The sequence below is a fragment of the Panthera tigris genome, chromosome C2, assembly GCF_018350195.1.
Source record: "Panthera tigris isolate Pti1 chromosome C2, P.tigris_Pti1_mat1.1, whole genome shotgun sequence".
NCBI classification, from domain to species: Eukaryota; Metazoa; Chordata; class Mammalia; order Carnivora; family Felidae; genus Panthera; species Panthera tigris.
In genome coordinates, this window is record NC_056668.1 from 64,740,365 (window position 1) to 64,761,212 (window position 20,848).

The 20,848-nt window shown below is 45.0% G+C and overlaps 1 protein-coding gene across 1 annotated transcript in view; it reads left to right on the forward strand.

The window, feature by feature from the left end:
- The first annotated feature begins 279 nt into the window (after positions 1-279).
- The window catches only part of ARHGAP31 (Rho GTPase activating protein 31), a 115,665-nt gene continuing 95,096 nt past the window's right edge, over positions 280-20,848 (forward strand). Inside the window, exon 1 of the mRNA XM_007098365.2 lies at positions 280-506. Within this exon, the coding sequence (XP_007098427.1) occupies positions 407-506 (100 nt within the window). The 5' untranslated portion in view covers positions 280-406. The remainder of the gene's footprint in view (positions 507-20,848) is intronic.

The window sequence follows — 20,848 nt, forward strand, 5'->3', positions numbered from 1 at the left end:
TCGTCCTCTCCGGGGCGTCTCTGCACAAGCCGAAAGGAGAGAGCTAGCCCTCCCTCCGGAGCGGGGGAAGACGCTCGGAGACCCCGCAGGAGCCCGTGAAAAGTCCCTGGGACTCCAAGTGAGGAAGTGACACTCCCGCCAGCCGGCCTGCGGCCGCCAGCTCCGCCCGGCCTCCGGCACCGCGGCCCTGGAGGAGCGCGCCGTGGACTGCAGGCTCCGCGGCCGCGCGGGTCTCAGCGCCCCGCGGGGTCCATGCGCGCTGCCCCGGGCCGCACTTCCTCCGCGCGCCCATGCGGGCCCCGGGAGCCGCGCCGCAGCCAGTGATCTGACCCCGGAGACCATCCTAGGCGCGGTGCCAAGCACAGGGGAGGGAGAGACGGAGGGGCAACCTCTTTGGGACTAACTCATGAAGAACAAGGGTGCCAAGCAGAAGCTGAAACGAAAGGGAGCCGCCAGTGCCTTTGGCTGTGACCTGACCGAGTATTTGGAAAGCTCAGGACAGGATGGTAAAGTTTCTTTGCCTTTCCCCCCACCCCTCCTTTTCTTTTTGTTTGAGAGTGAGATGGACTTTTCTGGAGCGTGTTAGATTCCGTTCGTAAGTTAATGTATTCCAGGCCTGTGGGCTCAATGTACTTTTTTTCTTTTTAAAGAACAGATATGATTCCTGAGGTGCACAGCGCTGCCACCTCGACGTGCAGAGGCTGTGTGTGTCTTTCCGTTTGTCGCACACAAGCCGTTATTGGGCGGTGCTGCTGCAAGTTTAACCGGCTACCTCTGCGGGCTGGGGGTGGGAGCTCCAGAGATCCTGATCGCGGATTTTGGATGTCGGAGGCGAGGGATTCGGGCAGGACCTGTGGGATGATGATGATCAGTGGGCTTCTCCGGGTACATAATTACGACCGCCTTGGGTGTCCCTCCCGGGCTCTCCAATTTCATCCGCTCACATCTTTTTTTATTAATGTGCTGGAAGGCAGGGGGTGCGGTGGATCCTGGCTGGGGGAGTGGTTGCACAAACATTTTCTGAATTTCTGAACGGATGCCAAATATATAGTACCTCCCTCCCTCCCCTTCCCAACCCCCCAGACCCTTTACCTCCTCTTGGCTTTCAGATTAGCATTTGGTGTGTCAGACAAGAAGAGTGCTGTAAAAAGGTCAGAAGGCCTGGATCTTAAAATACTGTAGGGTATGTAAAAGAAAAGGAGAGCGTCTCTGTTTTCAAGGCCACATTGGGTAAAAAAGGGAATCCTGCAGAGTAGAGACAGTTTAAACATTTGTTGGGGGAGAGGGAAAGAAAACAATTTAGAATACAATAATAGCATTTGAAGTTAGAAGTTTTTAATCATAGGAAGGCTGGGGAAATTGAGCAGTAAATGACTCCTTTTGTAAGGTTGACTGACCCCGTGCATACCCATGACAAAAAGGCCTTGTCTTTAGAAAGTTAAGTGCGGAAAGAAATTAGACCACTATATAGGCCTCGTATTTACACACAGCTAGCTATAACAAAGGAGGAGACTGGAGGGCTGTTTAACTGTGCAGAATAATTCTGCCTCCAGGAAAATAATCTCAAAAATGATTTGATTAGCTCATATCAAATGTGCATCTCAAAAACAGTGCAATGATTTTGTTTCAATTACGTTTTTTTGAGACTCAGCACCACCTAGTAATTTGCAGTGGTGTGATATTCCTGTGGTATTCTGGAGTTCAGAGTCTGCTGTGTCATTAGGACAAATGGCTTAGTATCATAGAGCTTGGGGTACCACAGGTTTCAAAACTGCCTCTTTTGAAATCAAGGCATAACAGTCAACTCATTTAATCCTCTCCAATAATCAGGGAGAGGGCGATTTGATATAAAATTGCTTGGACTGAATTATTTTGAATGCGAAAGAACTCCACATGTGCATCTTAACCACTACCCTCGAAAGTTCAGAAGGAAATAGTTCCCTCCCCCTGTTTTTGTGAGGAACTTGAGGTTCACTACAAATGTTCGGGATGCCCCCTTCCACCCTGTGGGTGTTCTTCTGGGACCCCCTCCAAGCATGGGGGTGCTTGCCATTCCTGCCCCATTCTTATGATGTCATAGATTGTAGGATGAGCCAGGGATGTCAGCATTCTGTGAAGACACCTCAAAGGCTGCCTTTGGCAGCTCTTCTTTGACCTGCTTTGTATTTTGGGCTTCTATATAGGTTGCATTTGGAAAAGAAGGAAGGGAGCTACTGCTCAGAGGAAAAAAAAATGAAAACCAGTGCCTAATAATCCCAGCCTTGGGGAGGAGGCAAGGAAGCCCAGACAGGTAAATTGACCTGCATAAGGTCATACAGTATAAATCATGAAGGATGCAGAGAGGCTTGGCCTACCAGGCTCCTCTTCCCTCCCTAGCTTCCTTATCCAGGCCAACATTCTCCTCTAATGATTTTGTCTCCCAAATTGAAAGACTACACAGGCAAGATCCTGTCACAGGATCAGCAAACTTTCAAGTCTGACATACCTGAATAGAGTTTAGCTTTAAAACAAAAGGAAACTGACCCACTTAATGATCCAGACACCATTCTTGTGCCACATGAGGATTAGGCATGCATAATAAACAGCTTATAGAAATGAGAGTAATTAGGATTTCCTTTTTGCTACATGTAAAAACTAGTTATGTAGTCCTCTTTTAATTTGACTATAGTGTAGTATCAGTAAGCACAGTGCTAATGTTTTTTTTTTTTTCCTAAAACAATGTGTTTTCCTCATGGACTTTCTGAAACATGTATTAGTTAATAGACAAGGCCTGGACTCTGCTCCCAGGGAGGAAAGCTGACTTGGCACTGCCCCTTTGCCCACCACCCTGGAAGTTCAACCCCAGAATCCAGGTGACAAGTCAGCATGGTAACTAGAAACCAGAAGGTTAGGGAGGGCCTCACAAGACTGACATCATGATTACTGAGCTTCGGAGTCAAGGGTAAGGTGATGGTCCTGTGTAGAGATAAAGAGAAATGCTTTCAGGTCTGGGAGCACAGGAGCAGAAGAGAAGGACCGAGATGTAGGGAAGCCAAGAGAGCCCTTGTGCTTGGACAGGGAGGGAAAGCCCTAAGCTGGGATGGCGGACGGAGCTGGTGATAATAAGCTGTGCTCAGGCCATCCGAATGTGGGGAAGCTACAACCCTGAGGCTGAACACAGAACATGAATGTCATCCACTTCAGTGATTTGCCGTGGCCCAGCCCTGCTACCTTCAGCTGGGCAAATCTGCCAGGGCAGGATGTGTGGGTGACAAATAGGTGTTCAGCTCAGAGCAGAAGCTGCCCAGGGCCAAGTGTCATCCTTAATCTTTAGGAAGCTGATGAAAACCAGAAACCCTTTCTTATAGAAGTGTGTGTGTGTGTGTGTGTGTGTGTGTGTGTGTGTGTGTAGCTTCCACAGTTCAGACCCTGCTGTTGATCATCCCCAGAGGCACACAGGCCCAATGTGAAGGGCCGTTTTCCCCCCTTTCACTTCTTGGAGGACTTTTCTCCAGTCTGGTAAGAACACTCAAGAACAGCACAAAGTTGTTCCTGACCAACGTGGCCGGAACAGTGACCACCACTCCAACCCTCAGCTCTTCCTTAGGAACCAGATAACTTTCTCTTCCCATCTGGAATAGAGGGAGAAGAGCATCTCTTCTTCACTGGTATGCTGAAAGTAGTAGTTTTCTTTGTCTTCTTTTTGACAACTGAATTGAGAGAATCCCAATGAAAACCACATCATATTGTCACCTGTGGTTGGGAGGCTGTGGGTGAAGCCATGTGAGGCCAGAGTGCATCCAAGAGCATTTCTTATTTCATTGTGAGCCAAGTGCCAACTGCCCCTGGTCTTCCCACAGGACTTGGAAATGCTGGGGCCAGCAGTCAAGGGACCAGAAAGAGAAGGTTATTGGAAAAGCTGTCTTCTGCCTCCATTTGTGCCTTCTGTCTCCACTCTGAGGGCTAAGGACTTTCTCACCCTTCTGAACAATCTATGTCATTTTATTCGATTCCTGGGAAAAGGTGGTATTGTCTCACGCAGTGGTTTGCCATGATGGCAGCACATTAGAATCCCCTGAGGAGCTTTAAAAAAAAAAAAAAAAAGGTGAAGCCCGGGTCCCCTCTCAGAACAATTAAATCAGAATTTCTTGTTGTGCAGGCATGGGTATGTTTTAAAAGCTTACTAAAGGGGCACCTGGGTGGCTCCATGGAGCCTCCACTGGGCTCCATGCTGACAATGCCTGCTTCAGATTCTGTGTCTCCCTCTCTCTGCCCCTCTCCCCGCTCTCAATCTGTCTCTCTGTCTCTCAGAAATAAATAAACATTAAAAAAAAATTTTTTTAAAGCTTCCTAGCTGTTTCTGATATGCAGGCAGAGTTGAGAACCACTGCTTCCAGTTTAGGCGTTTACAGACCATTTATTTTCCCCTTGGATAAGCAGCCTTGACTATTCAGAATGTCTCCTCTGAATGTTTGGTAAGAACTGTGAGCCTTTTTATTGCTAAAGTTTTTTTTCTAGTTCTTATCAGATTGAAAAGGGAGAAAAATGTATATATACATATATATATATATATATATAATTTCTTTTTTTTTAACGTTTATTTATTTTGACAGAGAAAGAGAGCACACATGTGCTCAGGGGATGGGCAGAAAGGGGGGGAGAGAGAGAATCCCAGGCAGGCTCTGAGATATCAGCGTGGAGCCCAATGCGGGGCTCAATCTCACAAACCGTGAGATCATGACCTGAGCCAGAGTCGGGTGCTTAACTGACTGAGCCACCCAGGTGCCCCTTTATATATATTTCTGAGGCTAAATCATTCTCTCAGTTTGTTTATTCATTTATTTCACAAATAGGTACTGAGGCACTGTGGAGGCACAGTGGGAGAGAAAGAAACAAGCCCTCCAGACTTGAGAAATTTACAGTTGAAGGGATGTGAACAGACTTTCAGAAACCAATGGCTCAGGGTGCCTGGGCGACTCAGTTGGTTGAGCTTGGGATTCTCTCCCTTTCTCTCTCTCTGCCCTCCTCCACTCATGCTTTCTCTGTCTCTGTCTCTCTCAAAATAGATAAACTTAAAAAAAAAAAAAAAAAAAAGAGAGAAGCCAGTGGATCAATGAAGCTTTGAAAATAGCTGTCATAACTGAAGGAGAACACGTAAAAGCTACTATCTACAAGTAAATAGATAAGATACCCAAACATAAACAGGAACAAAGTCTTAGCAAGGAAGGTAGGTAATATTTTTTTGTTCAAGACAGGATTTAACACTGACTGGAGAACCAGGGCTGGTACTCTCTTTGGCTTAGTCTTTTCCTCCCCAGCATCTTACCTCACACATCCTTATCACACCTTCCCTACCTAACTCTTCACTCTTTTTTTTTTTTTGAAGTTTATTTATTTATTTTGAGAAAGACAGTGAGAGCAGGGGAGGGGCAGAGAAAGAGGGAGAGAGAGAATCCCAAGCCGACGTGGCGCTTGATCCCACGAACCAAACCATGAGATTATGAGCTGAGCCAAAACCAAGAGTTGACGCTTAACGGACTGAGTCACCCAGGTGCCCCCTGAGTCTTCACTCTTTAGGTCTCCGCTGCTTCTGGAAACCTTCCCTGACCTCCCAAGTTAGGTGCCCCTGCTGGGTATTCCCATTAGAAGTTCTGGAGGCTTCCTGTCCAGCATAGAATCCCCAAATCTCAACTTTGCCTGTTCCCAACCCTGGAGTAAATTACTTACCCCTGCTAGGCCTCAGTTTCCTCATTTGTGAAATGGGGCTAAGAGGACTGATGTGAAGATAAATGAATTCATATAGGCAAAGCACTTGGCAGAGGGCATGTGTATATGGAAAGCTATAAAAGTGTGGCTGTTATTATCATAACACCCTGGACTTGCCCTGGTATAACTACATCACACCCATGACTGAATGAGTGAGGACTCCAATGAAATGGGTAAATGATATTGTCAGATGGTTTCATCAGTCATGAAGAGGAATGGGAAGCAGATTGGTTGCCCCAGTGAATGAAGAGGCCATTTCATGCAGGGATTTCCCAGAGCTACCGCAGAGTGGATGGACCATCGTGTATAATGGTGGAAGACCAGAATGTCCATCTGAATGGAAAGGGCCCTCAGAAAGATTTGAGAAAGATACCCAGCCACTCCTAAAACCAAAGGGAACCGAAAGAGAAGTCAGGTCTTGGAGGTAGAGTTTGTGCAGACAGAACAACAACTTCATAAGCTTGCGTTTAGAGGGGCATCCCCATATCTGGGTCCCAGAGTTAAATAGGCAAAACCAAAAGAGGAGAAAAAATGCTTTAAACCTGGAGCGAACTGACTGATAACACAAAGCCTGACTGTAACTTACTCTGTAGGGTCTGGATATGACAAACAACCCACACAGAGAATAGAAACAGCTACCTCCATCTACCCACATCCCTCCCTCCTGCCACTCTCCAGACCTATACCAACAGCCCCTTGACCACAGGCACAGCCTCTCCCTCTCCCTCTCCCCACACTCCCCCACAGGCGGCCCCTCAAATGCCTTCCAAGCTCAGGAGGCTCAGGCATTGGGACCGCTAAGGAAGCCTACTCTCTTGTCATCCCAGACATTCCCTGAAACCAAGTGAACCATCTGCTGGGGTAGAGGGAGCTGGAGGCTGGGCCTTATGCTGGGGCAGAGGGAAACATGTTGAAAGCGGGAACACGTTTTCCCGTAGACCATGCTGTAAGTGGAGGAGAAGCCCCTCAATACCAGTACAGCTGCAGTTTTTGTTGCACTGTTCCCCCCCTAATGTATTAGGCATCTGTAGGCTAGCTGGAAACCTTTTCTGTGGGAGTGGGAGGAGGGGAGAACGCATTCTGAATTCCAGAAGCTGACTGACTTAGGCAGTTCTGAAACGCTTGCTGGGGACTGTTTGTTCCTGGGAATCACCTCCCTGGAGAAAGTTTCCTGGGATTTTGTGGCTGCGTGTGTGGCTGTGCAACAGAGGGTGGAGAAGCAGGTGGGCTGAAAGATCCAGGACTTAAGTCTGAGAATAAGAAGTGCCCCCCCCCCACCTTTTTCCATTAGATATTGTAGCTAAATATTTTTGAGACAAAGTAGTGACAGACCCTTTTAATTGAGGCAACCTGAACCTGATGCTCGTTCCCTCCAGAACAGACTGAGTGAGCTGAGCTGCCTGCCGCCCACCCCCCCCCACCCCCCCCCCCCGCCACTGGCCTCTGGGTTTCAGAACTCAGCTGTCCTTTCCGTGGTTCCTTCATGCCAGTCTTGAGGCCCAGGAACATGGAGCTACTTGCTTTTCAAGCCCAATGCGGGGCTCGAACCCACAAACTGTGAGATCATGACCTAGGCCAAAGTCAAGAGTCAGATGCTCAACGGACTGAGCCACCCTCGTGCCTGGAGCTACTTGCTTTTTTATTGTTTTGTTTTGTTTCTCACTCATCACTTGCCTTGAATTTAAGCCTTGAAGTAGCTTTTTCCCCACTTATCCCACCCTTCAAATTACTTTTCTTTTTGCATATGGATGCAAGTCCCATCCAATTGTCTGAGCTATTTCTATGCCCCAGTACAAATGCCATGCTTGAGTTTAATTGGTCTTGGTGCTCCTCCCTCAAAGGGCAGGCCTCGAGGCTTTATTGAGGTGGGGCCATAGCCTCATAAAGCTTCAGGAGTCTAGATAGTCACCCTGTCCCTCTAACCCTGTCCCCAGCATGCAGTTTTAGGTGCAGCCTAAAATGAGAGCACCCAGAAGAAATATGCTGACTACAATTCAGAGGAGAATAGATACTGGTACTGGACTTTTTTCTAAGAGCAACTTTTAATGGAGGAAGAGGAGATATATCATTAAGCTGCTGAATGGCTAAAGGAAGGAGGAGGAAAAGGAGGTCTCTTGGAAAGAGAGAAGGGACGCAGAAATGAAGGCTGAGTCCCACATCAGACCTGCTTGTTATTTTTATTAGTAGAGTTACTGTCTGCATTTATTGCTTACTGTGTGCCAGTCGCTTTATACCTACCAAGTAATATTTTTGACATCTGTAAGAATGGGGCATTTTTATCCCCTTTTTATAGAGGAGAAAACTAGATGAAAGAGGTTAAAGATCTTGACAAAATTATGAAGATAGAAAAGGGAGGATTTAAATCCAGATCTGCCTGACTCCCAAGGCCAGAATCCTAAGCACAAACACAATTTCTCAGACTAGCATATTTTGTAATTTGGCATTTACACTACAATTTTGTAAAAAAAAACAAAAAACAAAAAAAATCTGTAAAAAGTAGCTTTTTCTCTGTTTTTGCCCTAGCCTAGATCATTAATAATAATAATAATGATGATGATGATGATGATGACAGCGGACATTTGCATGGCACTTTACCCTGTGCGAGGAGCTTTTCACACACATCTATTCTAAACCTACTAGCTTTCAAGACCAACCAGACCCCACCTTTTCCTCCTGGCCCGTTCCTGCCGGCTGCAGCCCCAATCCTCCTTCCCTTTTGGAACACCCTTTGCCTTAGAGTCAGAGACACGCAATATGATCTTCATTCTCTTTATTACTCTATTTTCTAACTGATAAGCCAGTGATGAGCTCTGCTGAAGGCAGGTGGCATTCAGCAGCTCACACAGATTTGGTAGCACACTGTGCCTCTCAGGGTGAGTCCTATGGCCAGCACACAGCACTTGATTGATTGACCCTATTTCCTCCTCAGGAAGCCAGTGTTAGAGCCCTTCTAGGAAGCTCAGGACCAGAGACACTGCTAATGTGCTGAAATATCAGGAATCCAAGATAATTGAAGCTTCCCCATAGGGACTTACAGCTACTCTAAGATAGAAACTGACCCAGACTTTGCACAGGACGCCCCAGAAACACTGCCTTTTCCTAGTGCCTCACCAGTCACTCCTTGGTATGAACCACATTCTTGGCGGGGCCCCAGAACCAACTGAGTTTCTGGGATGGAGTCTCAGGCACTCTTTGTTCTAGTTCAAGCTTGGCTGATGCATACCAGGCCCTGGTACCACGCCCATGGCCTGATGCTGCCCCAGAATGCCTTTGGGACCCCCTCCACCCCCTCCCCCCAGAGACAGGGATGAATGTCACCCCCCCACCCAAAGCAACATATACCAGCTCTTACTGTGACAGACACCAGAAAACAGTTTGACATATAAAATAGGATTCTGGCAAACTATAAATAAATCTATAGCTTTCGTGACAGGCAGCTGAGCTAATTTGTGCAATTATGCATATTTCTTTCCCTGGCTTTGTTCACGTTTTTATTCAGAAACCATCTTGCGTGGGGTTTTCAATTCAACGCAACAAGTATTTAATGGGACTCTAATGTGCAAGACACTCTTGGATTTACGAAGATGCTCTCAAGTTCTCAGCCTAGTGGGGTCGTGAGAGGGGAAGACAGCTAAAAGAAGTACAAAGAAAAATGAAATGAGGGCTCCTGCTGATGTGCAAGCAGGGGATACCCACATGTAAGGCAGCTGAGTGAGAGAGCCATCCAACAGAGTGGATCTCTTGTAAGGGGGAAATTCAATAAAATGATAGACATCATCTGACCATGAGGAACGACAGGAATGGGGGGAGATGGGATGCTTGGTGTCTACAGACAGGAAACCACATGTTTTTGCCTGATACTTGTAATTGGTCACGCCCTCTTGCACCCTGAAGGGGAAGATACTTTATTCTGGGAAAGGTAGTTGAGTGGCCAGGCTTGGGGGTGAGGGGCACTGTTGGGGTGACAGAAACTGTCTTCAGTGGCAGAAGAGTCAAGCTAGAGGAGGCAGAGTAGCTGATCATAACAAGAGTAGCCATTGGGTTAGCTGTAGTCTGTTAAAAGAGGGAGTCTGTTAAAAGAGAAAACTTTTTTGGAAAAAATTTTTTAATGTTTATTTATTTTTGAGAGAGAGAGAGAGACAGAGCACAAACAGGGGAGGGACAGAGAGAGGGAGACACAGAATCCAGAGCAGGCTCCAGGCTCTGAGCTGTCAGCACAGAGCCTGACACAGGGCTTGAACCCAGAAACCATGAAATCATGACCTGAGCCGAAGTCGGAAGCTTAACCAACTGAGCCACTCAGGTGCCCCCAAAGAGAAAGCTTTTTGTAATGTTAACTGACCATCCTAATTATGGGTCAATTAAATCTAGCATTATGGCATCAATGGGCAACCTTGACCTGTCCCTGTTGTGTGGAAATTCTGTTTTGTCCCCCATTAAAAGAAAAATGTTTTTTTAAATGTTTATTTATTTTTGAAGAGAGACAGAGACACCATGAGCAAGGGAGGGGCAGAGCGAGAGAGAGACACAGAGTCCGAAGCAGGCTTCAGGCTCTGAGCTGTCAGCACAGAGCCCGACGCGGGGCTTGAACCCATGAACTGTGAGATCATGATCTGAGCTGAAGTCGGACGCCCAACCAACCGAGCCACCCAGACGCCCCTGTCCCCCATTTTTTATATGAAGACCAACTCAGAGAGGTTAAGTAACTTGCCTAAACATCACCCAGCCACGAAGTAGGGGAACTGAAGGCATTAAATTCCCATTCCACAGCTTTGTGTCCTCTTAGCCACAGGCAGGTCAGCTGGCAGTAAATCTGATATGCAAAGCTCCATTTTACCATGCATTGCCAAGGTGATAAGTTCAGCAGGATTTAGCTAGACTTTAATAAAACTTCTGGCAATGGAGTTCTCATGCCCAGTTTTTCAAAGTAAAACATTTAGGTTCCAAATGGCAGGCTTCTACACAGAGAGCGTGCCCTGTTACCATAAGTAGTCCCTTCCACCACTTCTTTCCCATCTGTTTCCTGCATGCAGAGTATTATTGGGAAACAATGATGTCAGCTCTTCCATATAAATCTACACCTCCCTGCTTGCCCCTCCCCTACAATGCATATTTTTGTTCCTCTTTCTGGCTTTTGTCTTGCTGTTCTGTTCCTTAAGGACTCACGCTTTTGGCGTCAATTGTTGGCTTTCTTTTTTAATATGTTTTAGCTATTTAAGCTTATTGTGGCCTTCAAAGTGCACATGCTTTTTTTGGGTCCATATTTGGAAAATCTTTTGTTTGGCTAATAGCTAGAACATGGGCCTGATGTTAATGGAGAGGAGCCATTTTGCTTTATGGGAAAGCAAAGCTAGATGCAGGGCTCTGAATCAGCTCAGAATTGAGGACACAAACCCTGCTTGGAAGCCGTTAGGGGCTGCATTAAAGCTGTTTGGACCCTGGGTACAAAGCCTATAGGTGAAGGTCAAGGAAATCTACTCATGGAGTAATCTGTGTTTTCTCACCCCAAGCCTGACTTTCAAATGGGACATGGTTTCCTCAGTTCCCCTTTCTTTACTGCCCCTAATGACAATTTGGTTTCAGAAAGGAAAGGGGAGTGGGTAGGCCTTGGGGATAGGGGGTGGGGAGTACGAGTTTTGAATTCTGGATCGAAAAATTCTGGACCTCTCTTTTTAAGCCTCGGGCAGTGATACTCAAAACTTTACTGGGCATAAGAATGACAAAAAAATGCAGTTTTTACTTTTAAAATTTAATTTAAAATCGAACTTCAAAATTAAAAAGAAATATCGGTTAAATTTAGTACACTATTAGTACACTATAAGGAGCATTAGAAATGCTCCTTAAATTTCATTTCAGTCTCCTTGAAACAAAATGGACATCTAATACAAGTTTCCTCTAGGCATCTGCCTAGGTCCTATAGTATCTGGGTCTGTGGACGGCAAGAGGTTTCACAGAACGAGTGCTACGGTTTACAGGGCTCCAAGCGGTAGAGAGCTGCTGCATAGTAATATCCTGAGGTCAGGCCTCAGAGATTCTGCTTTTGTAGGCCTGAGATGGAGTCAGGCCCCATTTTTAAAGACGAGCTCCAGGTGATTCTGGTATCTTTGGTCTACTGATCTCACTTTCAGAAACATGGACTTAGCCCACAGAAAGAAGCAGCTAAGTAAAACCACATGACTTTTATTTTCTTCGTTATATTTTATATATTGCCCAGTTTTTCAATAGTGGACATGTATGTTTACGATTTAAGTTGGGAAAATAATCTTTTAAAATTATTATGGGGATGGGATGTCTTGACTCATTCAATTTTTCATAAAGCCTTTTCGTTTTAATCCTTATAAAAAAAATCTTCATAAAGTCTGTTCGTTTCCTTTCCTGCCTTGATAGGTACAGTTTAGTGATATCAATTAACTTCTCCTCTGAGAAGCAGTGTAGCCAGGTGGTTAGCATGTGGCTTTTTTGCTGATAATCTGCCTTGGTTCAAATGTCAGCTCTCTCACATGCTGGCTTTGTGACCCTGGACCAGCTAAGAAATCTGTCTGTGCTTCAGTATCCTCATCTGTAAAGTGGGGATTATGATAGTAATAGTACCCATTGTTCAGGGTTATTATGAGGATTAAATGAACTCGTGCACTGCCTGGAATTTTTGTAAACCTTCTGTAAGTGTTGACTCTGGTTATTACTTCCTTGGTGATTGGAAATCTTACCCTGTTTCAGCATTACTCAGAGTGTGGTTCCTGAGTAATGCTACAGATGTGGAAGTTGAGAGAGCTGAGAACAAACACTGTTCCAAGGCTCCCATATATCCCTAGGGTCTTCCTCTTTAAAAAAAAAAAAAATTATTTCATGTGCACCCAATTATTTATTTTCTTTGATTGATGGCATAAAAATGCTGGTTTTAAGACCTTTATTTGTTGATAAATATTTCTGGGGGTGGGACTGTGGCAAACTTTCTAAATCTTACATGTCTTTAGTAATCAGAAAAAATAATCTAAAAACGAAATGAAAAAGAAAAAGAAAATGAGGGTTACGGTAAAAGGCCATAGTGACAGCCATCCAATCTTCTGGTTTCCATTTGTATTTCAGGAGGGCTATAAATCTGGAAAATGAGCCCATTTTCATCACTGAGGGAACAATGTAAGACCTGGGTTCTAGTTGGCCCATATGATATATCTGTCTATTTCTTTGCTCCACAACGTCATTTTGACTCAATCTTAGGATGTATGAACAGAATCTTAGGCTGTAGAGCATATGGATCCACACGGCACTCTTTGTGGGTTGACTGTGTGTTCATTTCTCAGTGCTTTATTTGAAGATAGAAGCTTGTACACAGAAGTATATTTAGGAAGATGATCAAGGTGGTGAAGTGTAGACCTTTATTACTTCTCACCTCCAACTTCCACCCATCATAGTTTCCTAAATTGCCTCCTCCCCTGAGTAGAAAGAAAATTTTCTCCTTGGAGACTGGGACCGTTTTCCGTTTATCTGTGTGTTAGATGTCTGCAGGACTGGTTCCTTTCTGGAGGGTCTCAGAGAGAATCCGTTTTCTTGCCTTTTCCAGTTTCTAGAGGCTGTCCTCTTTCCTTGGTTCATGGCCCCTCATCACATCTCTTTGATTTCCTGCCTTTTTCTTATAAAGACCCTGTGATGACATCAGATAATTGGATAATCTCATCTCAAGATCCTTAGCTTGATCACATCTGCAAAAATCCTTCTAGATATATGAGGCAGCAGGAATAAGGACATGGACTACTTTGGGGTGCCATTACTCAGCCTACCACAATCTGTTTTCCCCACAGCACGTTGGCTCAAAAGATATTAACAATGTGAATGAAAGGAATAGAGTGGTGATTATGCGAGGGGAGGAAGAGATGAAAATCAGCATTTACTAAGCACTCATCATGAACCAGGCTCTGGGTTAGGGGGGACACAAGGATGAACATGTATTGTCTGTCCTTGTGGGAGCTCACAGCTTCATGCAGGAGATGGACACATCCTCAACGGATTCTTACCAAACCACAATGGGAGGTGGATGACATTAAGTCTGACTCAGAGGAGCTGAGTCTTCTAAAATGAGTGGAATTTGAGAGGTCTCTCTGCCTGAAGGGAAGATATTCCAGACAGAGGGAAGAATCTAAGCAAAGGCATTGGGTGTAAAACAATATGGCAGGATCAACATTCTCAAAAGAAGAACAAAGAGAACAAGGGTGAAGCATGAGCCACCTACCTGCCTGGACTAGGTTTATAGGGACAAATGGCTTATTAAATGACCATTATAAATCTGCCAAAGAAAGAAAGAACAATGAGCACAAAAGGGCCAGTTTAAATTCCAGTTCGATAAAGAATCTTGAGCCACATGTCAAGCTTCTGTGTCCTTTTTGCTATTTCTGTTGTTTCTGGTAAGAAAAAACTTGGACCCCAGTCTAGAATAAACTTCCTCCAGGTGGGGGAAAAATGAAGTGCCCCAAGCAGTTATAACCCAGAGTTTCAGTTTATTCCATCTATTTATAATCTTAGGAAATTTCACTTCTCTCTGTCTTGTGGATGATAACCAGAGCGATGTTTAATATTTCAAGTCCAAGTTTTATTTGAGTTGAAAAATATTGTAATGTTCCTTCCCACTTACCTCCTGGCTATACTTTGACTCCATCCCATCTCTTTTCCTTCCAAGTTTCTCTTCGTCTTTGTCAATCCTCCAGTATTAGAAACCGTGGAGCAGGGGCACCCTGGTGGCTCAGTCCGTTGAGTGTCTGACTCCTGATTTTGTCTCAGGCCCTGATCTGACAGTTCACAGGATTGAGCCCCGAGTCAGGCTTTGTGTTGACAGCATGGAGCCTGCATGGGATTCTCTCTCTCTCCCCCTCTCTCTGTCCCTCCCCTGCTCAGGTGCTCTCTCTCTCACTCAAAATAAATAAATAAACTTAAAAGAAAGAAAAAGAAAGAAAGAAAGAAAGAAAGAAAGAAAGAAAGAAAGAAAGAAAGAAACCATGGAGCAGCTATCAGATCCATTGTTCTTGTCAGTTTTACTCCCAGGTGCCATTTTGAGCCTGGCCCAGTATGCTCCTCCTCCCCTGTGGGATGGCCGTCCCCACCTCAGAGCAGTATCCTCCCACCCCGCTAGGTCCCCATCTCTGAGGAGACCTCAGGGTCCTTTGGATGTGGGCCTCCCTGTCCAGTGTCCACCTCACCTCTGCCAGATTCCACAACTCCAAGGACTAAAAATACTTCAGCCTCTGCTTTTCCCTCTGGCAGGAGCTCAAACTGATTTTGTCCCTTGTGACTGAAAAGCACTGAGAACCAGAAGGAAGCAAGACTAGCTGGATGGTCAGCTGCTTTCTGAGGGGCTCCTCCCAGAGGTGTATGCGCTCTGACTCTGGACAGTGGTCGTCTCCATCACTCCCTCACCAGAATAGTTCCTCTGGCAACTCTGCCAGCACTTGACTCCTGACTAGAATTGGCAGGAATCATGAAAAAATACAGGATGTGATTTTAATGAGGAATAAACACCTGCCGGAGGTGCCATAGGTCCCCTTCTTTTGTAAAATTTTCGAAGTAATTGTAAAAAAAAAAAAAAAAATTCAAACGACATGGAGACTTATACAGTACAAAGTCCCTTCCTACATCCTTGCAATCCCATGTGTCAGTCTGGGCTGGATTCAATCAGACTAGTTCTGTCCAGTGGAACTTTCTGAGGGACATGTGTTCTCTCTGCACTGTCCAGTTTGGCAGCCACTAACCACATATGGGCTGTTAGCACTTGAATGTGGCTAGTGCCACTGAGGAACTGAACTGTACATTTTAGTTAATTTAAATTTACATAGGGGTACGTGGGTGGCTCAGTTGGTTAAGCAGCCAACTCTTGGTTTCTGCTCAGGTCATGATCTGATGGTTTGTGAGTTCAAGCCCCACATCAGGCTCTGGGCTGATAGTGGGGAAACTGTGTGGGATTCTGTCTCTCTCCCTTTCTGGCCCTCCCACTCTTTCTCTCTCTGTCTCTCTCTCAAAATAAATAAATACAAACTAAAAAAAATACCCAAAAATTTACATAGCCTTATGTGACCAATGGCTATTGTATTGGACGGCACAGAGACCTTTCTCTGTATATATACTAAAAAAATACACATCGAGTGAGTTTGTTTTTTCCCCACAAAGATAAAGTTACAACATAAATATGTTCTGAAACATGCTGTTTTAAATAACAGCAGGTTTTGGAGAACTATCCATTTTTGTAAGTATAGCTCAATCTCACTCTTTTTCATCACCACATGGGATCCTGCTTAATGGGTGGGTTTTTAATTTTAATTTTTTTTTTAAGTCAGGTATCACATTCTTGTGTTTCCGAATGTAAAAGACTCTAAAGGGCATAGTAAAAACTGCCCCCCCCATCCCTGCCCTCAGCTTCCCTGTTCCTCACCCCGGAAGTAACTAGTATTAATTTTCTTGGAAATCTTTCTATAGAAATTCTGTGCATACACAAGCAAATATATATGCTTTTAATAAAATATCATAATTAATGTAACCATTTCTTTCCCTTTTTACAAGTTCCTATAAGGCTTCTCTTCTTGTCTAAATACTGATTAATTGGGGACACCTGGGTGGCTTAATCGGTTAAGCATCTGACCTCTGCCCAGGTCATGATCTCCCAGTCTGTGGATTCGAGCCCCATGTCAGGCTCTGGGCTGACAGCTCAGAGCCTGGAACCTGCTTTGGATTCTGTGTTTCCCTCTCTGTCTGCCCCTCCCCCGCTCATGCTCCCCCTCCCCCTCTCTCTCAAAAATAAACATTTAAAAAAAAATTTTTTTTAACGTTTATTTATTTCTGAGACGGAGAGAGAGACAGAGCATGAGCAGGGGAGGGGCAGAGAGAGAGGGAGACACAGAATCTGAAACAGGCTCCAGGCTCTGAGCTGTCTGCACAGAGCCCGACACGGGGCTCAAACTCACAGACCACAAGATCATGACCTGAGCTGAAGTCAGACGCTTAACCGACTGAGCCACCCAGGTGCCCCTCAAAAATAAACATTAAATGCTGATTAATTGACTTAGTATTTATTGAATATGTTGTATGAGCCATGCATCATTTTCATTGATAATTGTTATTATCTATAACTTATTAAATATTCATACTGCTTCCCTTTGTTTATAATGAGGGTAGAATTGGCTAGTCCACATACTTCTAGTTATACTTCAAACTTGTGTTCCAATATTCCTTAGGGATGTCGTCTGGCCAATCCATGTTCTGTCACCTGGAGTCCGGGCCCTGGGTTAAAGCTGAGGCTGGGGGTAGAAGTTAGAAGCTATTTGGCCTGCATGCTGGCATACCCATGGCATCTAGATCACAGTGCTCTGGTCCTCTGAGCCGTCCTGGCACAGGCCGTAGACACCTAGGAAGCGGCAACAACAGTGAAACAGGTGGCAGCTTAAACAGGAAATGTGTCCTGAAGTTGAACATCCATATTTTTGCGGAAACTATAGCCAGAGTATATCTTATAGCAGAATTGGAAAAGAGAATGTCTGATAAGAGCCTGTCACTAATATCACTCCCTACACCCTTGAATGGCTTCCCAATGCCCTCAAGACAAACATCTGCTCCATAAACACTAAGATGGTGTTTATTGGTTTACCAGCCATCATTCTCAGAGAACTGCCTTCTCTGTGGCTTCCATGGCTTCCATGGATACCACCGCCCCATCTGAGCATGACCCTCGGCCACACTGTAGTTCTCATAGTTCCTCAAAAGTACGTGTTCCTCCTGCCTTCAAGGATTTGTACATGCTCCTCTCTCTGTGTAGAATACTCACCCTATCTCCCTTTTTAGCTCCACCAGGGCTCTTGCCAACTCCAACCCATCATTTGGGTCTCAACATGGATGTCTCATCCTCCAAGATGCCTTCCCTGATCCTTCTGAGGAAAGGTCAGGTGTCTCTCCTATGTGCTCCCATTCTACCCCATACTGCCCCAGTGCTGCTCTTGTCACACTGAATGGGCCATCCTCACATCCACCCTGTCCCTGCCTCATTCTGGATGACCCTGGATCAACTCTGTGAGATCAGGAGCCATGTCTCCTGGTTCATCACTTTAATCACTGGTGCCTACCATAATGCTCATCAATATGTGTTAAATGGGTCGAGGGAGCCAGGGAAGGGCAGTGCTTGCTCTCTTGGGTCCTTGCAGTGGTGGGTGGGGATTGAGGCGTGTGTCTGTGTGAATATTTTGCACATATGTGTGCATCTGTCATGTGACTGTGCATCCAGTGTGAAGACTGTGGGGGTGGAGGAGAAACCCACTGGTGGAGTGTGGGGTGGAATCTTCATTCTGCAAATAATTGCCCACTGGTCTTAGGCAAATCATCACACTTTTTGAGTCTCAGTTTTCTCATCTGAAAGACAGGAATGAGACTTAGATGAGAAAAGTTAGGCCAAAGAGCTTTTAAAACAGGAGAGGAATTCCAGTATTTATGAATACTGGATACCATAGTTATCCTGCTGTTGAGACAGTTGTGCTCAGGGGACTGAATGGCCCCAAAGGCCCTGTTTCCTGATGTGCTGTGAATGTGAATCCTCCTAGTAGACATCACCCACTGCCATCTTGGAAGGAAACTAGGAGAGCTGTTTCCCTAACACAGCCCTCCCACCCACCCGTTCCCTGCCGGCCTCAACCATCGGCTACCAGCAGGGCTTCTTCTTCAGGCCGGGCGGTTAAGAACATCATGCGGGTGCAGCGCTGGGGCCTCCCCACCATTCAGTGCCAGCATCACACCGGGCCAAGGCAAACACAGAGATAAATGAACTAGAAGCTACTGTGTCATTTCAGAGCTGAGAGAATCTTAGAAAATCGTTATCCAAACTTCTCATTTACTATACAGAGAAACCTGAAGCTCTGGAGAATACAGTCATTTGCCTGAGAAGATACAGCTGGCCGGTGGAGTTTGCTGGCTGCCAGGGTGTGTTAGCCAGAAATAACAGGTCAGTGCGTTCCTCAGAAGCGCCCAGCATCAGGAACCCCCGAAAGAGGAGAAGGGGCTCAGATAATGCTGCCTGTAGGAGAGAAGGAGGATTCGTAAGACTACCTCAAAACTTGAGAAAAATATCCTTTATTATACAGCTGGTTAAAAAGATGACATATATTTACTGGCATAGAAAGATGTCCAACATCTAAGTGAAAAAGCTTACAAAACAGATATACAGTATAATTAATTCTATTTTGGTAACTATATATATTAAAAAAAGTCTGGGGGGATATATGCAAAACATTAACAATAGCTTTTTTCTGGATGGATGCTTTTCTCTTTCTTCTGCATACTTCACTGTGTTGCTGTGTTTTTTGAGTGATTTTTTTTTAATGATGAATAATGTATAATGTTTATACTCTGAGAAAACAATAAGATATGTTCATTTTGTAAAAGCGTACATATTCCCTAAATTATCCCAACTTTCTTTACTCTGATTTTGTTTTTATCAACAACTTTTATCATCTGCATCTTGCCCTCCTGAGGGAAGCCTCCATCTATACAGAGGCTATACCCAACTGTGAATTCCTATTTCAAAAAGATGAAATTGGGGCACCTGGGTGGCCTCAGTGGGTTAAGCGTCTGACTCTTGATTTCGGCTCAGCTTATGATCTCATGGTTCCTGGGTTCGAGCTCCACATTGGGCTCTGTGCTGGCAGTGTGGAGCCTGCTTGCGCTTCTCTCTCTCTCTCCCTCTCTCTGCCCCTCCCAAGCTCGCTGTATAAATAAATAAATAAATAAATAAATAAATAAATAAATAAGATGAAATTGCCATTAGATGTCATAAAGTTATCCCCACTGAACTTGATTGCAGAGAATGGATCACTCTCAGGTGAACTTGCCAAATTCAGGTTCTGATTCTGCCAAGGAGAAGACAAAGACCCTGGCCTGTGATGACTCCAGAGAGGCCCAGCTTCCCCCATGCCCGCATCCCTTGAGGTCCTCCTTAACACATCAGCTGGACTCACAGTCCTTATGGCCACTGCTTGGGGTTCAGAGTAAAGTACTTTTGGAAGCCTTTCGCAGCACATCCTTGAATCTCCAACAAAGGGAGAAAGAACTTCAGTTTGAGGTTGTGCAAAAGTATGGCAGCTGGCTGCTCTGGCTACCTGCTGAATTTCACAGGAGACTTGCACAATATCAACAGACAGTGTGAGCCAAATATCTTTTGGTTTGTAAAAGTGAAGTCCAAGTTAATGGAAGGACAGAGAACTTGCTAAGATCAGGGGTGCGGGGGGTGGGGGGGGTGGGGGAGAAGTAACTAACCCTTAGGTGGCACCTTACAAAGTGCTGTTACCAAATCCTCTCATTTGTCCTGTGTGTGAGATGAAACAAATAATTATTACATAGATGGTCCCCAAGGACACAGAACTGATAACCCCAAATCTGTAGTCTTTACTTGCTACTCACTAGGATGCAAGATTTGTGTATATAACCTGTATGTTTAAAGCTCTACATTAGGAATCAGAAGACCTGTGCATTTGTCATATGACCTTATGGGAGTCCCTTCATCTTTCTGAACCTTAGCTTCCTCATCTATAGAATGGGGATAATAATACCTGTCTAGCTTACTTTGTGGGGTGGGAATCTGACAAGATAATGGACACAAAAATAGTGTGCTTTGAACATAGTGAATTGCTAAAGGAATAAAAAAGTATAACTTTCCAGTGCAGGACTAAGGGATATGTGTTCAAGAGAACTTTCTCTAAATGAAACTATTATTTTAGAACTGGATAAAATTAATACAGCTCCCCCCAAATCCAACAACCCCCAAGGAGTCCTCTGGGAACCCAAACCATCTATTCTCATGCCTCCTACCCTGCTTCAGGTAGAATCTCGGCTTTGAAGATAAGGAATCAGGTTGAAGAGAGGCAACCTGACCAGCTGCCTCTTTTCTCTGAAACCCCCTGGGGTTGGAGTGGGCTTGAGTAAGGGGCTTTTGCTGAAATAGTTGTTTGAGAACCCGTACTTGAATCCTAAGAAATTGGGCTAGCTTACTTATTTAGAAAGATATTTAAGTACAAATAAACCTAAATTTGTGCTATTCTTTTCCCATACGAGGGACCACTACAAGGCCTGAAGTGAGGACTCTGGG